This window comes from Phodopus roborovskii, unplaced genomic scaffold (assembly GCF_943737965.1).
Source record: "Phodopus roborovskii unplaced genomic scaffold, PHOROB, whole genome shotgun sequence".
Taxonomy (NCBI): domain Eukaryota; kingdom Metazoa; phylum Chordata; class Mammalia; order Rodentia; family Cricetidae; genus Phodopus; species Phodopus roborovskii.
In genome coordinates this window covers 2,961,205-2,974,477 of record NW_026126436.1, presented here as the reverse complement: position 1 = coordinate 2,974,477, position 13,273 = coordinate 2,961,205, and the positions used below count along the sequence as shown (strand labels likewise).

Sequence of the window (13,273 nt, the reverse complement as noted above, 5' to 3'; positions counted from 1 at the left end):
AAGGGGAGGACTGGATTTGGGTAGGATGTTTTCACTCTTAGTATCACCAGTGCTAGCCCTGGACCTGGACATTCACACCTCAGCCTCTGGGAGACCCAACCAGGCTGTCATTGTGATCCTCCTAGACAGCCTATGATTGGAGTGTCCTGTATCTTTGAAAGAGAAGACCTTCAAACATGCAAATAAATGTCCCCTTAGTATGCAAACACTCTTCTGTTCTCCTCCCTTCTCATTCCTATAGAGGGGAGGAGGTGGACTGAGGGATCCCAGGGAAAGCTGATTGGGGGTTTCTGAATTCTACTTGAAGAATTTAGATTCTGGCCCCTCCAGTGAGGCCTCTCTTTGAATAGACCCAGGGACAATTTTGATAAGCAATGGTCTGGAACAGTAAGAGACACAGACATGTCCCTTAAGCCATTACACAAAGCCAGTTGCTGTTCCTGGTGGGTACTGAATTAAATTACTTGTTAAAGATACCAAAGTGATAGAAAATTTTAGAGTAGTTTTAAAATCTAGTTCCCATGGCAGACCTTGGGTAGGAGAGAAGGAAAAAAAAAAAAAATGATGGAAAATGAGAGCTGAATTAGGGCGGGGAGAAATGAGAGACCAGATCCCCGACCCCTGACCTCCACTCAGTAGCACAGGTCCCAGCTACTGGTAACAGAAACTTGGGGGTAAACTGGAATGTGGCAAGACTTCCAACTGCACAGGAGTTGGGAGAGCACAAAACTAGCTGAGAGGCTGCTCTGCACTGGTGGTGGTCTGAGCAGAAAACAAGCCTTTTTGTTTCTTTACAAGAGGTCGCTTAAAAAGGCAGTAAGAGAGTTAAAAAAAAAAAATACTGTCTGCTGATTCCTGCACCATACTAGGTAGCCGTGAGCATCACATGGTTCACATTGACTTAAATGCTAGCTTTACCAGCTTTCTATGAAGACAAGCCTCTTGGTGAAGTAGGGAACTGTTGGACTAGACCAAGAAACACCAATGGTGTAATGAATATGGTAGCTTCGCACAGCTTTATCAAATCTGTACACACACATACACACACACACACACACACACACACACACACACACACACACACACACACACACACCACGCTCAAAACCCAGAGTCATGTTTTAAAAATGGACCTATTTTAAAAGAAGCCATTTTCCCCTTAAATTCTACTGCATGAACCAACAACTTCTGGCATTCGCACATATTTAAACATTTAGCACTACTACAGAAAGAAGTTAATAATACTAGAACATGTGTTACTAGGGTTTCACTTCTGCCTACTAGTCATACACTAATTTCCGCTTTTACATGCAGCTTTAATATTGTCTGAAACAATGGCACAGATGAGCAAACAAAGTCAACCAACTGTCTATTCCCCACTACCCTTCACCCTATCCCAACATCAGACTTTTCTGGACAACCCTGCACAGCTGGAGTGGTCTCCAGGTTACTGAACGAGAGGAGACAGAGACCACTGGGAGGGGCGAGCTGACTCCTCCTTGGGGCGCCTTCCTGTAAACATGGCTTGGGGCCAGAATACCCTAGTGCCAAGGAAGCTGCTCTCTAGATTTGGAAACCAACTAGTTTTTAGCAAGGGAAGCGGATTGTTACCCTGGGGAGGAAAGGGTGTGGGTGTGGGGGAGGGCTTTGGGCTCCTAGGGTATCTGTCCAATACCTTGAATGAAGCAGCTTTCAGACAAGGGACTGGGGGTGGGCGATGGGAGACAAAAACCTTAGGGTATAGAGAGAATCTGAAGAAGTGAAGGAAAAAGGATGCATTAGCCTATGTCCACGTGGATCTCAGCCTCGATTCTGCCATGTTCTTTCCTAGTTTCAGTGAGCTCAATTAATCCAGGGGGCTGAGGCTGTGATTCAAATCCCCTCAGGCCAGGTCTGGGTAGGAAAGCTGGGTGGGGCTGGTTAAATGTGCCCTTCAAAGAAGTGGACATTTCTGGGCACATGTGCAAGCAGAGGTCAGAATGAACCGCCAAAATGAATGGGGTTCCTCCCTGGGTAAGGAAATGTTCTCCCTGGGCTTCTCTTCCCCTGTAAGTGCAGTTCAAACTCACCACAGGATGCTGTTCTTTGCTATCAGTCCTGGGGGGGGGTCATCCCCATTCTCTTCCCACATCAGAACTGAACGTCCCGTGTGAGCGCTGAACTATCTGCACTTCAGCTTTACTTAGGGAAGGAGGGGAGGACGTGAGCTACAAAAATATTCAAGCAGATTATTGTCTACACATCCTAGGATGGGTTCATTATTTGGCAAGATTGTTTTTTTTTTTTTTTTTCCTACATGATTATCACCTGAGTGCTTTTTAGTTAGCTAAAATGTTTTACTTCTTAACAGAAAAGCAAAGAATATACAATATACTTGAGTTATACTGAAGTTAACAACTTCATTTAAGAAAATAGGTTTGACTCAAAACTCAGTGCAAGTGGCAAAGTTGACCATTGCTGTACAGTATCTGCAACAAGGAGAAAACACAAGGAGAAAAGAACAGACCAATGATGCTCACAGGACACCATTCTGTGGTGTCGAAACCAAACCAACAAAAGGTTTGAGATTAAACCTTGAGAAAAAGCTTCCAACATTGAATTTTGTCTGTAGATAAGTACAGATTGAAACTGAACTGTGAAGCAAGAAAAATGGCCGTGTTGACAGTTACTAAACCAGTTCTGGCATCAGAGACAAAAGAGGAATGTTGGAACCTGTTTGTAAATGATGAACGAAGTTTCCAGTTTTAGGATGAGAAAATCGAGGCATGCAGGACTTTTGCATATGGATATATATTTCATATATATTATATATAATATGTACAGTATAGCTATAAAACTTTGATGTGTATAGAAGCTGTCTTCAATGAAAAAAATTGAACATTCAGAAGAAATTCCTGAGATAGGGTTTGTGACATGGGCCACTGAGAAAAAAAATCCGTGGTTGGGTCCTAGAGGTGTAGTCTATCCCTGTGAAGTCGGCAATTAACCCACAGACAGACAGTGTTAGCACTGCTGTCTTCCTTGCCAGGGCAAGGGGTAGCACCATTGTGAAGGTAACCAGCGCTCCTGCTTAGGGAGAGGAGGGAATACTTCGAAACAGTATTGCTAAGACTGTTGTAGTGTGCACCAGATTCGCTCTTGGTTCTTCAAGACACAGATGAACAGTGCCACTGGCTGGCAGAACACCTGGAGAGGAGAGGAGAGGCGTGAGGACCGGAGGCAGAGCTGAGCATACTGGCTAGGCATAATCTTTCCTGGGCTGTTCGTCTGTTGTACATTTCTCAGTCATTTCCTGGCAGAAGTCCACGGTCACTGACTGGCTCCTGGCTTCTATAGGAGGTCCTCTTTCTGAGAAGGTTCCAGGGTCAGTACCTTCCAACCTCCTCCCGGTGGTACAATTCTCAGAGGTGTTGCTGGGCACCCAGGGGAGCCCAGGGGTTGCTGCCCCTGGCTCCAGGCAGCAGGGTACATTTCCTCCTGCACACTGGGAGGGTGCAAGGCTCTGCTCAACCCCCAAAGGAGGAGGGTTAACACTGGCTCCAGGGAGATCCATGGGTATGAGGACAGGGCAGTACCGGTGCAGGGCCTGGATCTGCTCTGGGCTCTGGATGTCTCGGCAGACCTCCTGTGAGAGGCAGGAGAAGTTGTCTAGTAGTTCTCCCATACAGGCTTTCAGTTGATTCCTCTCTGACAACAGTTTCTCTTTCTCACATACCTGGGAGAAAACAAAAACAAAAACAAAACAGAGAGAGAGAGAGAGAGAGAGAGAGAGAGAGAGAGAGAGAGAGAGAGAAAGAGGAAAGAAGAGGGGGAGAGGGGGAGAAGGAAGAGAAGGGGAAAGGAGAGAGGGGAGAGGAAGAGGAGAGAGGAGGGAAGGATGGAGGGAGGGAGAGAGAGAGGAGAGGGGGAGAGGGAAGAGAGGAGGGAGGGAGGGAGAGAGAGAGAGAGAGAGAGAGAGAGAGGGCTTGGTCAAGACTCTACAAGAGGACACAAAACCTCGGATTGGAGGGTTCTAAACCTTTGTTTTGGCATCCTATATTGTGACCTAATTCTAGAATGACTAGGCCAGAAACAAGGAAATTACACACACTTCTGCCACTTGTCACAGCTGGGGTAGCTAGCTGCTTGACCCCTTGAGTGCTGACACTCACACCTTCCCTCCCTCTGAGGTCCAGGAAGTGCCACCAGTTGAGTCACCAACAACAGCAGAGCTGGAGAGTCAAGTGACATTATTCTCTCCTAGAATTTGGAGTATGCAGGAAACTGACTGGAAAATTCTTTGTTCCAAACCTTCCCCTAATATATGAGGTTACTGTTTGTGTGTGGGGTGGGGGGTGGTGGGGGTAAAAGTCAATTAACTCATTGATATTTTAAAAAAAAGACAGAAAAACAAGCAAAACAAAGCAAAAGCCAGCCAGCCGCTGCCAAGGATTGAGGGAGGGAAAGACAGTGTCAAAGTGGATTTAGGTCAATGAATCTACTCTGTATACCATGGTACTGACAGCGCTGTGCAAATCCATACAATGCACAATAATGAGTGTGAACTCTAAAGTTCATAGGTTCCAAGACGTCTTTCCCATTAAGCAAAACTCCACATATGCCCCTGAATTTCTTAACTTTGTCACCCCTCGAGAGATGAGCTTAGTGCCAGAGAGAGGACTAATTAAAGTTTCATCATGAATATTTGTGGAGGAAGTTCGGGGAGGGTTCATGACACACACACACACACACACACACACAAATAAAGCAGCCAAAGAAACTCCGTGTCTGAAGCAGTGTGGGGAGAGTGGCAGCCAGCCCTCTGCAAGTCTTTCGGACAAGCTGAGGTAGGGATGGGAGAAAAAGTGAAGGGGGGGGGGCTTCTAACACAGGAACTGTACATGGCCTAATATGAATGCAATCTGGCAGGCAGGGAGGGATTTATATGGGGAAAGAACACCTGCTAAAATATTTATAAGTTTATCTAGAAAACATGCTTTAAAAATGAGAAATAAACAGATGTACAAGTGCAGCTTGAGAGGAATACATTCTGTGCATCTGCAAGTGAGGGTGCCGAGCGTGAGCGAGTGGGAGACATCGTGGGGGCAGGGATCGAGCACAGGGCCTGTGGGAACTAGGCAGTGGCAGCCCAGCCCAGCCAGTCCTGACCACTCAAGCCGTCCCCACCAGAGACTCCAGCAAGTGGGCTCAGCAACTTGGCTCTCTCTCCACTGATCCTGGAGGTCTAGAAATGAGGGCCAGTGTCTTCCACGAAAGGAATCTCAGGCCCTTTTGTGAAAACCCTTGGTCTAGGCACTACCTTCTGTGGGCCCACTCATCTATAAAATGTTCCTGGCACTTTGTGGAAGAAGAAAATGACGTGCCACAAGTGACATGGTTTTGGCTTTCCTTGGAAAAGGAAGAATGGGGGCTGGAGAGCACTGGCTCCTTATCCAGAGGTCCTGAGTTCAATATCATCTGTAGTGAGATCTGGTAGCCTCTTCTGGGCTGCAGACAGAATAATCTATACATAATAAATATATCATATATATATATATATATATACACACACACACACATACACACACACACACACACACACACACACACACACACAAAGAATAGCCTCGATTAAAAACTGTATTGCTGGTGGGACATGCCTGCATTGCCAGCACCTGGGAGACAGAGGCAGGAGGACTGCATTTAAAGATAAGCCAAAGACCCCCCGACTATGAATCTCTAAGTCCCAGTTGTGCATGGATGGACATGTGGAGCTCTTGCTCAGCACTGAGACAGAGGGTTTTTTTTTTTTTTTTTTTGCCAACTTGATACAAGCAAGGGTAATCTGGGAAGAGGGAATGCCAACTGAGGAATTGTCTCCATCAGATGGCCTGTAGGGAAGTTTGTGGGGGTGCCTTTTGTGAGTTAATGATCGATGTAGGAGGGCCCAGCCCATGTGCATGGTGCCACCCCTGGGCTGGAAATGAAAGAAGGCTGAGTAAGCCATGGGGAGGAAGGCAGTGAGCAGGATTCTTCCATGGCCTAAGCACTGGCTCCTGCCCCCAGTTCTTGCTCTGACGTCCTTGCACAAAGGACTGTGATTGGGATATATATGCCAAATAAACATTCCTACCTCAAGCTGCTTCTGGTCACGGTGTTAGAAAGCAAAGCAAAACACACAGCATATTATTTAAGACTTGGCCAGGCAGTGGTTGTGCACGCCTTTAATCCCAGCAGAGGCAAGCGGGTATCTGTGAGTTCAAGGTCAGCCTGGTCTACAGAGAGAAAGCCAGGACAGCTAGGCCTATACAGAGAAACCCTGTCTCAAAAAATCAAACCAAAAAAAAAAAGATTTGGAGGATTCGGATAGAAAGAGGAGCAGCAGTGTTGTCCTGCCTTTTCAACTGAACAAACTAATAAAGTGTTTTAGACAGTTGCTATGTGTATGTGTGTGTGTGTGTATTTTTTTTTTTCGTTCAGAATTATACAATTACATGGCCAGAATGCTAGTTATCAAAACCAGGCATATAGGTAGAGAGTTAGTTTAGAAGAATATTTGGTTTTTATATGTATGCAGTAGGCATACTCTATTATAACATACAAATGGAAAATAAAAAGGAACCAATTTCATAAGAAACTTGAAGGATATGACGCATGATGACACACCTGTACATCTGCATACATCTCAGGTGCAAACCTATTACTTCTGTTGAGAATAAACCCCAATTTCCCTGAAGGATGACTTGGCCTTCTACTTCTCCAGCTGTAATGGATGTGACTTTATATCAGTCTTGGTCCCTTCCAGTTGCTGAATACCTTCTTACCCACTCACCAGTTTTCGGATTTCACATTCTAAATTTTGAATGCAGTCTAGCTTCCTCTTGCGGCAGCGTTGAGCCGCGATGCGGTTCTTACTGCGCCTCCGGATGTCGTGAATGAACTCCAACTGCTCTGAGGTTAGCTTGTGCATCTTAATCATCATCTGAAAGTCATTCCTAGGAAGATCTGTGATCTGATCTACAGGGAAAGGAAGTTTAACCTGGAACCAAGAACACCAGAATGGATTATAGTAGCTGGAGTGAAATCGTGGGAAGTGAAACACACAAAAATGGTAAAACATCTTTAAAAATAATTTTATTTGTGTGTGTGTGTGTGTGTGTGTGTGTGTGTGTGTGTGTGTGTGTGTGTGTGTGTGACATAAGTACAGGTGCCTATTGAAGCCACAAAAGGGGGTAAGAGGCCCTGGAGCTGGAATTACAGACAGTTGTGAGATACCTACTGTGGGTGATGGGAACCGAACTTGGGCCCTTTGCAAGAACAGCATATACTTTCAACTGCTGAACCATCTGTTCAGCCCCAATGGAATCTAATTTGCTTGTTTGTTTTTCCATTTTGTTTTTAATTTTATGTGTATGGGTATTTTGCTTGCATGCATCTCTGAATACCATATGTGTGCAGTACCCATGGATGCCAGAAGATGGGGTTGGATCCTTTGTGACTGGAATTAAAGATGGTTGTTAAGTCACTATGTGGGGGCTGGGTGATGAATTTGAGTCCTCTGGAAAAGCAGGCAGTGCTCTTAACTGATGAGCCATCTCTCTTGTCTCTAAACCTTTTAAAAAAATGACCAAAACATATGGAAACCACTGGAAGCAAGTAGTGATTCACACTCTCTTGTGTCAAATACAAGTAAGATGAAATATTTGTATAATTTAACAACACAAACACACACAAGAAGGCCAGGTGTGGTGGTGTATAACTCTAATCCCAACATTCAGGAGGAGGAGGAGGAGGCTTGCAATGAAATTTGAGCATACCATAGGCTATATAGTAAGTTTGAAGCTAGTCTGAGATACAGAGTGAGGTCATGTTTCAATGTTTCAAAACACACATCACAAAATAAAATTGCAAAAAAAAAAAAAAAAAGCACAGATAAATTATAATGTTATCATTCCTAAGGTTCTTTTGAAGCAAATGGCATTGAACATATTGGAAACTGTAGTTTCTTCAATTCTGTAGCATTTTTGTAAGGGGGGCTATGGGTCTCTTCTACAAGACCCACAATTGAGTTGAACAAAATGCCCAATTTAAAGTTATCTTCTAAGGACTGATGCAAAGACTTGGAAGATAGAGCCCAGCATGCCTTGAAGATACTGGAAAAATGCAACAGTCAGCAAGACTCTTTGTTACACACACAGAATACACAGAGGTAGGAGGTGTCACTCTCACAGGGAATAAGAATTCAGGGAGGTGACATCACTCTGCTGAACCTCAATGTCCTCATTTGCAAAACAAGGTTTTTAGGTTAGTATTTTTAGGTTTTTTAGGTTAGTATTATGATAGGCACTTAGAATATTTAAAAAAAATTTTAAACATATTTTTTAAAAAAATCACATCTTATATTTTCTTTTACAACATAATGCAGTTATGCCTCTATCAGGATGGACAGTTTTGCTTTCTGATAGATGGACCTCTGATGGGAGAGGTCATTCTGGAATTATGTTTCTCTTATTGGTTAATGAATAAAGCACTGTTGGCCTATAGGGAAGCAAGATAGGTGGGACTAGGAGTCAAGGAGGATTCTGGGAGAAGTAGTAGAGAGGAGTCAAAATGTAGGACATAAGAGGAGTAAGAGGTCCTCTCTCCCGTAAGATAAGACCACATGGAAACACTTAGATTGATAGATATGAGTTAATATTTAAGATAGAGCTAGACAATAAGAAATGCTAGTAACAAGCCAACAGTTTCATAACTAATACAGCATCTCTGTGTGTTATTTGGGGCTGATGAGGCTGTGGGACCAGGCTGGCTATAAAGTGCTCATAACAGATCTCAGTGGAAATTATATGCTTTTCTGGAGGCTATGCCTTGAAGGGCATCAACACTTGTATGCAGTCCTGCTACACTGGCTGCTCTGTGGGGCAGACCTGGTACCTCCAGCTCAGTCATTATCCTGCAAGTTATCTGAATGGGCCACCTTGGAAATACATTCATTGTTAATTAGTTTTATTTATTTATTTCGGACTCAGTTTTTTTTTCTCTTCTTCTCTTACTGTATGTGTTCTGGGAGTCATACTCAGGTTGTATGCTTAGAGGCAGGCACCCTAACATGATGAACCATCTTGCCGTCCCAGAAGTGGATCCTTGAGGCTAGTGAGATACTCAGATAACTGTAGCACCAGCCAATACCTGACTTCACCCTCAACAGAGACCTTTAGCTGAGCCTGCTGAGTTCCAGACACTCAGAAACTGTGAAATATATTATGTGACTACGGCTGCTGTAAGCCAATAAAATTTGGGGTGGTTCATTTTGTGGAAATGCTTAATTTATGAGTAAGATCCCTGTTTCCAAGTCCTTGACAAGTTAAGGTAAACATTTTCTAGAGAAAGAATGACAGACTGGAAAGATGGCTCAGTAGTTAAGAGCACATGGCTGCTCTTTTCAAGGACCCAGGTTTGGTTCCCAACACCCACTTGGCAGTTCACAACCATCTATAAATCCAATTCCAGAAGAATCCAATGCCCTGCCCTCTTTGGGCCTCTGTGGGCTCCAGGTACTCATGTGGTGTGCAAACAGACACACGGGCAAAACACCCATATACATAAAATAAAAATAAATGAGAAACCCCAAAATATAGAGAGGATGACACGCCCTTGGAGATGTCTTCTCTGCATTGTTAAATTTTGGCATGTATTATTATTTCTTAAGAGTTGCAACTGCTAAGGCCTGACATAGTGACACATGTCTATAAATCTAGAAAGTAGAGGCATGAACATTAGGAATTCTAGGCCACCTTAGCTACAAACTGAGTTGAGACCAGCCTGGGCTAAAGCAGTGAGTTCATGCCTAATGCAGAAGGTGAGATACAAATTCAGGCTCCCTATCTCTAGGGCCTCATGAGTCCCCATGAGGTTTGGAGGGTTCAGGTCTGCCCTTGCTAAGGCGGAGGTGAGGGTTTGTGGACTTCTTCAATCGTTTATGTTTCTGTAGCTCCTAGAAAGTTACAATCTCAGTAATCCCAGCATTTGGAAGGATCAGGAGCTCAAGGCCTTCTCAGCTACCCAGTAGTCAGAGGCCAGCCTGGGCCAAAACACCCAGCTCAGGTTACTTACTTTTTTTCACATTCAATGTTTGTTTTTGGTTGGACCAGCAGGTGGCACTATAATCCTAAATGTCATGTGCTAGGGTAACTAATAAGTTAGCAAGTAACTAATAAATTTGCAAGTAAGTCAGGCAGGGTGGCTCATGCCTTTATACCTTTAATCCCAGCATTTGAGAGGCAGAGGCAGATGGATCATTGTGACTTCAAGCTTAGACAGTTTGTTTCAAGAAAACCCAAACCAACATCCACCCCTGCAAAAAACAAAACAACCCAAACTGACAGCAGCCACATTAGATGAAGTAAAAACAAAACAAAAAAGGTGAATTTAATTTCAAGATTATTTATCCCAATATATAAAATACTTCTAAAATGTAATTTACACAAGTTAATGAAAAATATATTGATAAAAATTTAAAATTCAAAGCACATTTTATTGTTCCAGGAAGTCACCATTCAGATGAGCTAGGCATGTACAGGGTGTGGCCATTAACCTCATAGAGCTCTCCAGAAAAAGTTGGCCTGTGTTTAATTGCTCAAAATATTTTAGTGAAGAAAGCAACTTCTTGTCAGTATTCAGATGGTTGAGTGTTGAGTATGTTCTTTAACAGGCTGAGGCTGCAGCTTTTCTACCCTAAGCTTGGGAATATATTTGTTGGTTGCATCAAATAGACATGAGGCCAACCTGGCATTTGTGCCCAGCTGATCACCATGCACAAAGGCAAGCCCATTTACCTTTCCTGTGGCCGGGCGAACATGCTTCCTTGGGTTACTTCCTAGCTGTAAGCTTACTCCATGTGGCTTTGTGGAAGGCTCCCAAAGGGTGCTCTGATTTGAAGCCTACATGGTGAATGTGGGTCCTATGATATCGGTAAAACTTCCACCTAAGGGCCAGGCGGTGGTGGCGCATATCTTTTACCCCAGCACTCAGGAGGCAGAGGCAGGTGGATCTCTTTGAGTTTGAGGCCAGCACGGTCTACAAGAGCTAGTTCCAGGACAGCTTCCAAAGCCACAGAGAAACCCTGAATCAAAAAACTAACAAACCAACCAACAACAAAAACAACTACGACAACAAACAAAACCACTTCAACCTAAGAACAGGAAACTACAGTGGAACAGTGGAGCCATTACACCACTGTGGGCTCAATACTGCTCTGAGGACTAAAGACAAGCTGCTGGGACAAATGGCTCCTTTTCAATGGCTTGCAAAGGCCTTTGCTTGTGGGGCTGTGTTTCTACAGGGCATACAATAATATGGGAGACTATTTATTTCCTGCTTAAAACCTTTGGATAACAGACACTCAGCTCTTAGATGGCCACCTCAGCAGCACAGAGGTCAGCTCTTGGCAACACTGCATTTGGGCATGGCAAAGGCTGTGCACTCTTGGGGCTCGTGGACTTCTACTTCTGCAGACAGCAGAGCCATTTTACTTCTGGTCCAGATTGCGTTTACTTATTTTCAGAAAGAAAATATGCCAACAGTGCAGTTCACAAGGAAAGTCGAAAGGGCTTACACACCAAACACTATCGTATTTAAAATGATTTAGACAGCAAACACAAAACAGGTAGGTAGGAAGGAGGGTTGGCAGGTGAAAGGGAAAATCAACAAGGGCTGTGTCAAAGTCCACGAAGCAAAGCAAACCCCGCACAAAATTTCATCAGGGCTTTTGCAATCAAGCTGCTTTTAAATGAGGGTCAGGGGTGAAGAAAAATAGTCAACCACAGACTTTCTTCCCTACCAGGGGAGAGGGACCCCTCACTCTTGTGGCAGGTTTTTGCTTTTAGATTTGCTGGCCACACAGAAAGGAAGGACTTACACTGACTGGTAGGTGGGACACGGAGGCTTTGTCTCCTCCCTTCCATGTTTCTAAGTCAATGGGCAGCACCAGGCCTCTGGTTAGGAATGTTCTCCTCGAAGGCTTTTGTGTATGCAAATGTGCCCACTCAGGGCCGAAAGCCAGGTGATGTGGCAGGGCCTTGCAAACTTGAAAAGCATGGAGAAGGTTGAAGCCCGAAGATTAACACAACCCACACAAAAAAGCTCATAGGGCTTGCTGTTACTATTCCTGCATAGCAAATCCTTCCAGACTGAATTTCTCATCAGGGGTGTTTACTCTCTGGGTCCCCAGAGACAGCACAGAACAGACAACATGACATGATGAAACATTCTGCCAGCTCTCACTGCTACCTGTCTGAATGGCCTGCGGTTATAGTCAGCAGACTTTCTGGTAGGGAGGCTGCACAGCAGGCGAGCCTATGGGTGTCATAGGTGACGATTCTCTTTTGTTGTGAATTACTTTGATTTTCACTTAAGGCTCAGAGACTCAGGAGTAGCCACTGAGTCAGCAGACCATGGGCCAAATAGGGCACTGCAGGCCATGGCTGTGGTTTGCACAATACGTTCCTGCTGGTTGGACCCAGTCTTGCCAAAGTGCTGACTCTTCTCATACCTCTGGAACCCACAGGAAGTGCAGGATTAGAGGTCACTTTTCAGTGGGACCTATGGGACCTATACTGTCCCCCAAAGAATGCCCAAGGGAGGTTAGACTTTGTGGGAGTCCCAGCTCTTTAGCAATCTGTGAAATTGATTCCTTCAGTGTAACCAGGACCTCTGATCTAGAGATGGCAAAGGGCAGAGGACCTTCTGAATGATGCATGGAGCCTAAATCTGCCTTCTCAGCACATCTGTATGACCAGCTAGAATGCCTGGGCCAGGGAAGCTGGACAGGCTGCAGGCAGACCTGGGATGCAGTGTTTCCTTTCCATCAGAGAACTACTTGCTAATAACTGCCCACATTCTGAAGTCATTCTCCCTATATCCATTCAAAATATATTTAAAAACATATTTTAATAGAGAATTCAAATATGAGACAAAAGAAAAGTTTCCATTCTGAAACAATGCCTATATGGCCTTGATGGATTTCACTACAGGGTTTGCTCTGCACAGTTTTCACAGAATTGTGAAAGTGACACTCTGGCCATGTCACTTCACAAAGCCAATAACACACATTTTTCTTGCCCGCTGCTTCTGGTTTGCTGGTTGAAGGCTACTGGAGAAGGCTGGTGGAGAAGTAGGTTTTGAAGAAAAAGCCAAAACCAACAATTTATTTTTCCTCTACAAGTCTCAATAGAGAATGGACTGTGAAGCCTTCCTGCTTCCATTCAGGGTTCTTACCAGGTATCAGTGGAAGCCA

The 13,273-nt window shown here is 44.4% G+C and overlaps 1 protein-coding gene across 1 annotated transcript in view; it reads right to left on the bottom strand.

Moving 5' to 3' along the window:
• Nucleotides 1-2,271: 2,271 nt before the first annotated feature.
• Bach2 (BTB domain and CNC homolog 2) overlaps nucleotides 2,272-13,273 on the bottom strand; it is a 341,417-nt gene continuing 330,415 nt past the window's right edge. The window contains exons 6-7 of the mRNA XM_051187483.1: nucleotides 6,812-7,018; nucleotides 2,272-3,715 (exon numbers count right to left, since the gene is read on the bottom strand). Of these exons, the coding sequence (XP_051043440.1) occupies nucleotides 3,239-3,715; nucleotides 6,812-7,018 (684 nt within the window). The 3' untranslated portion in view covers nucleotides 2,272-3,238. The remainder of the gene's footprint in view (nucleotides 3,716-6,811; nucleotides 7,019-13,273) is intronic.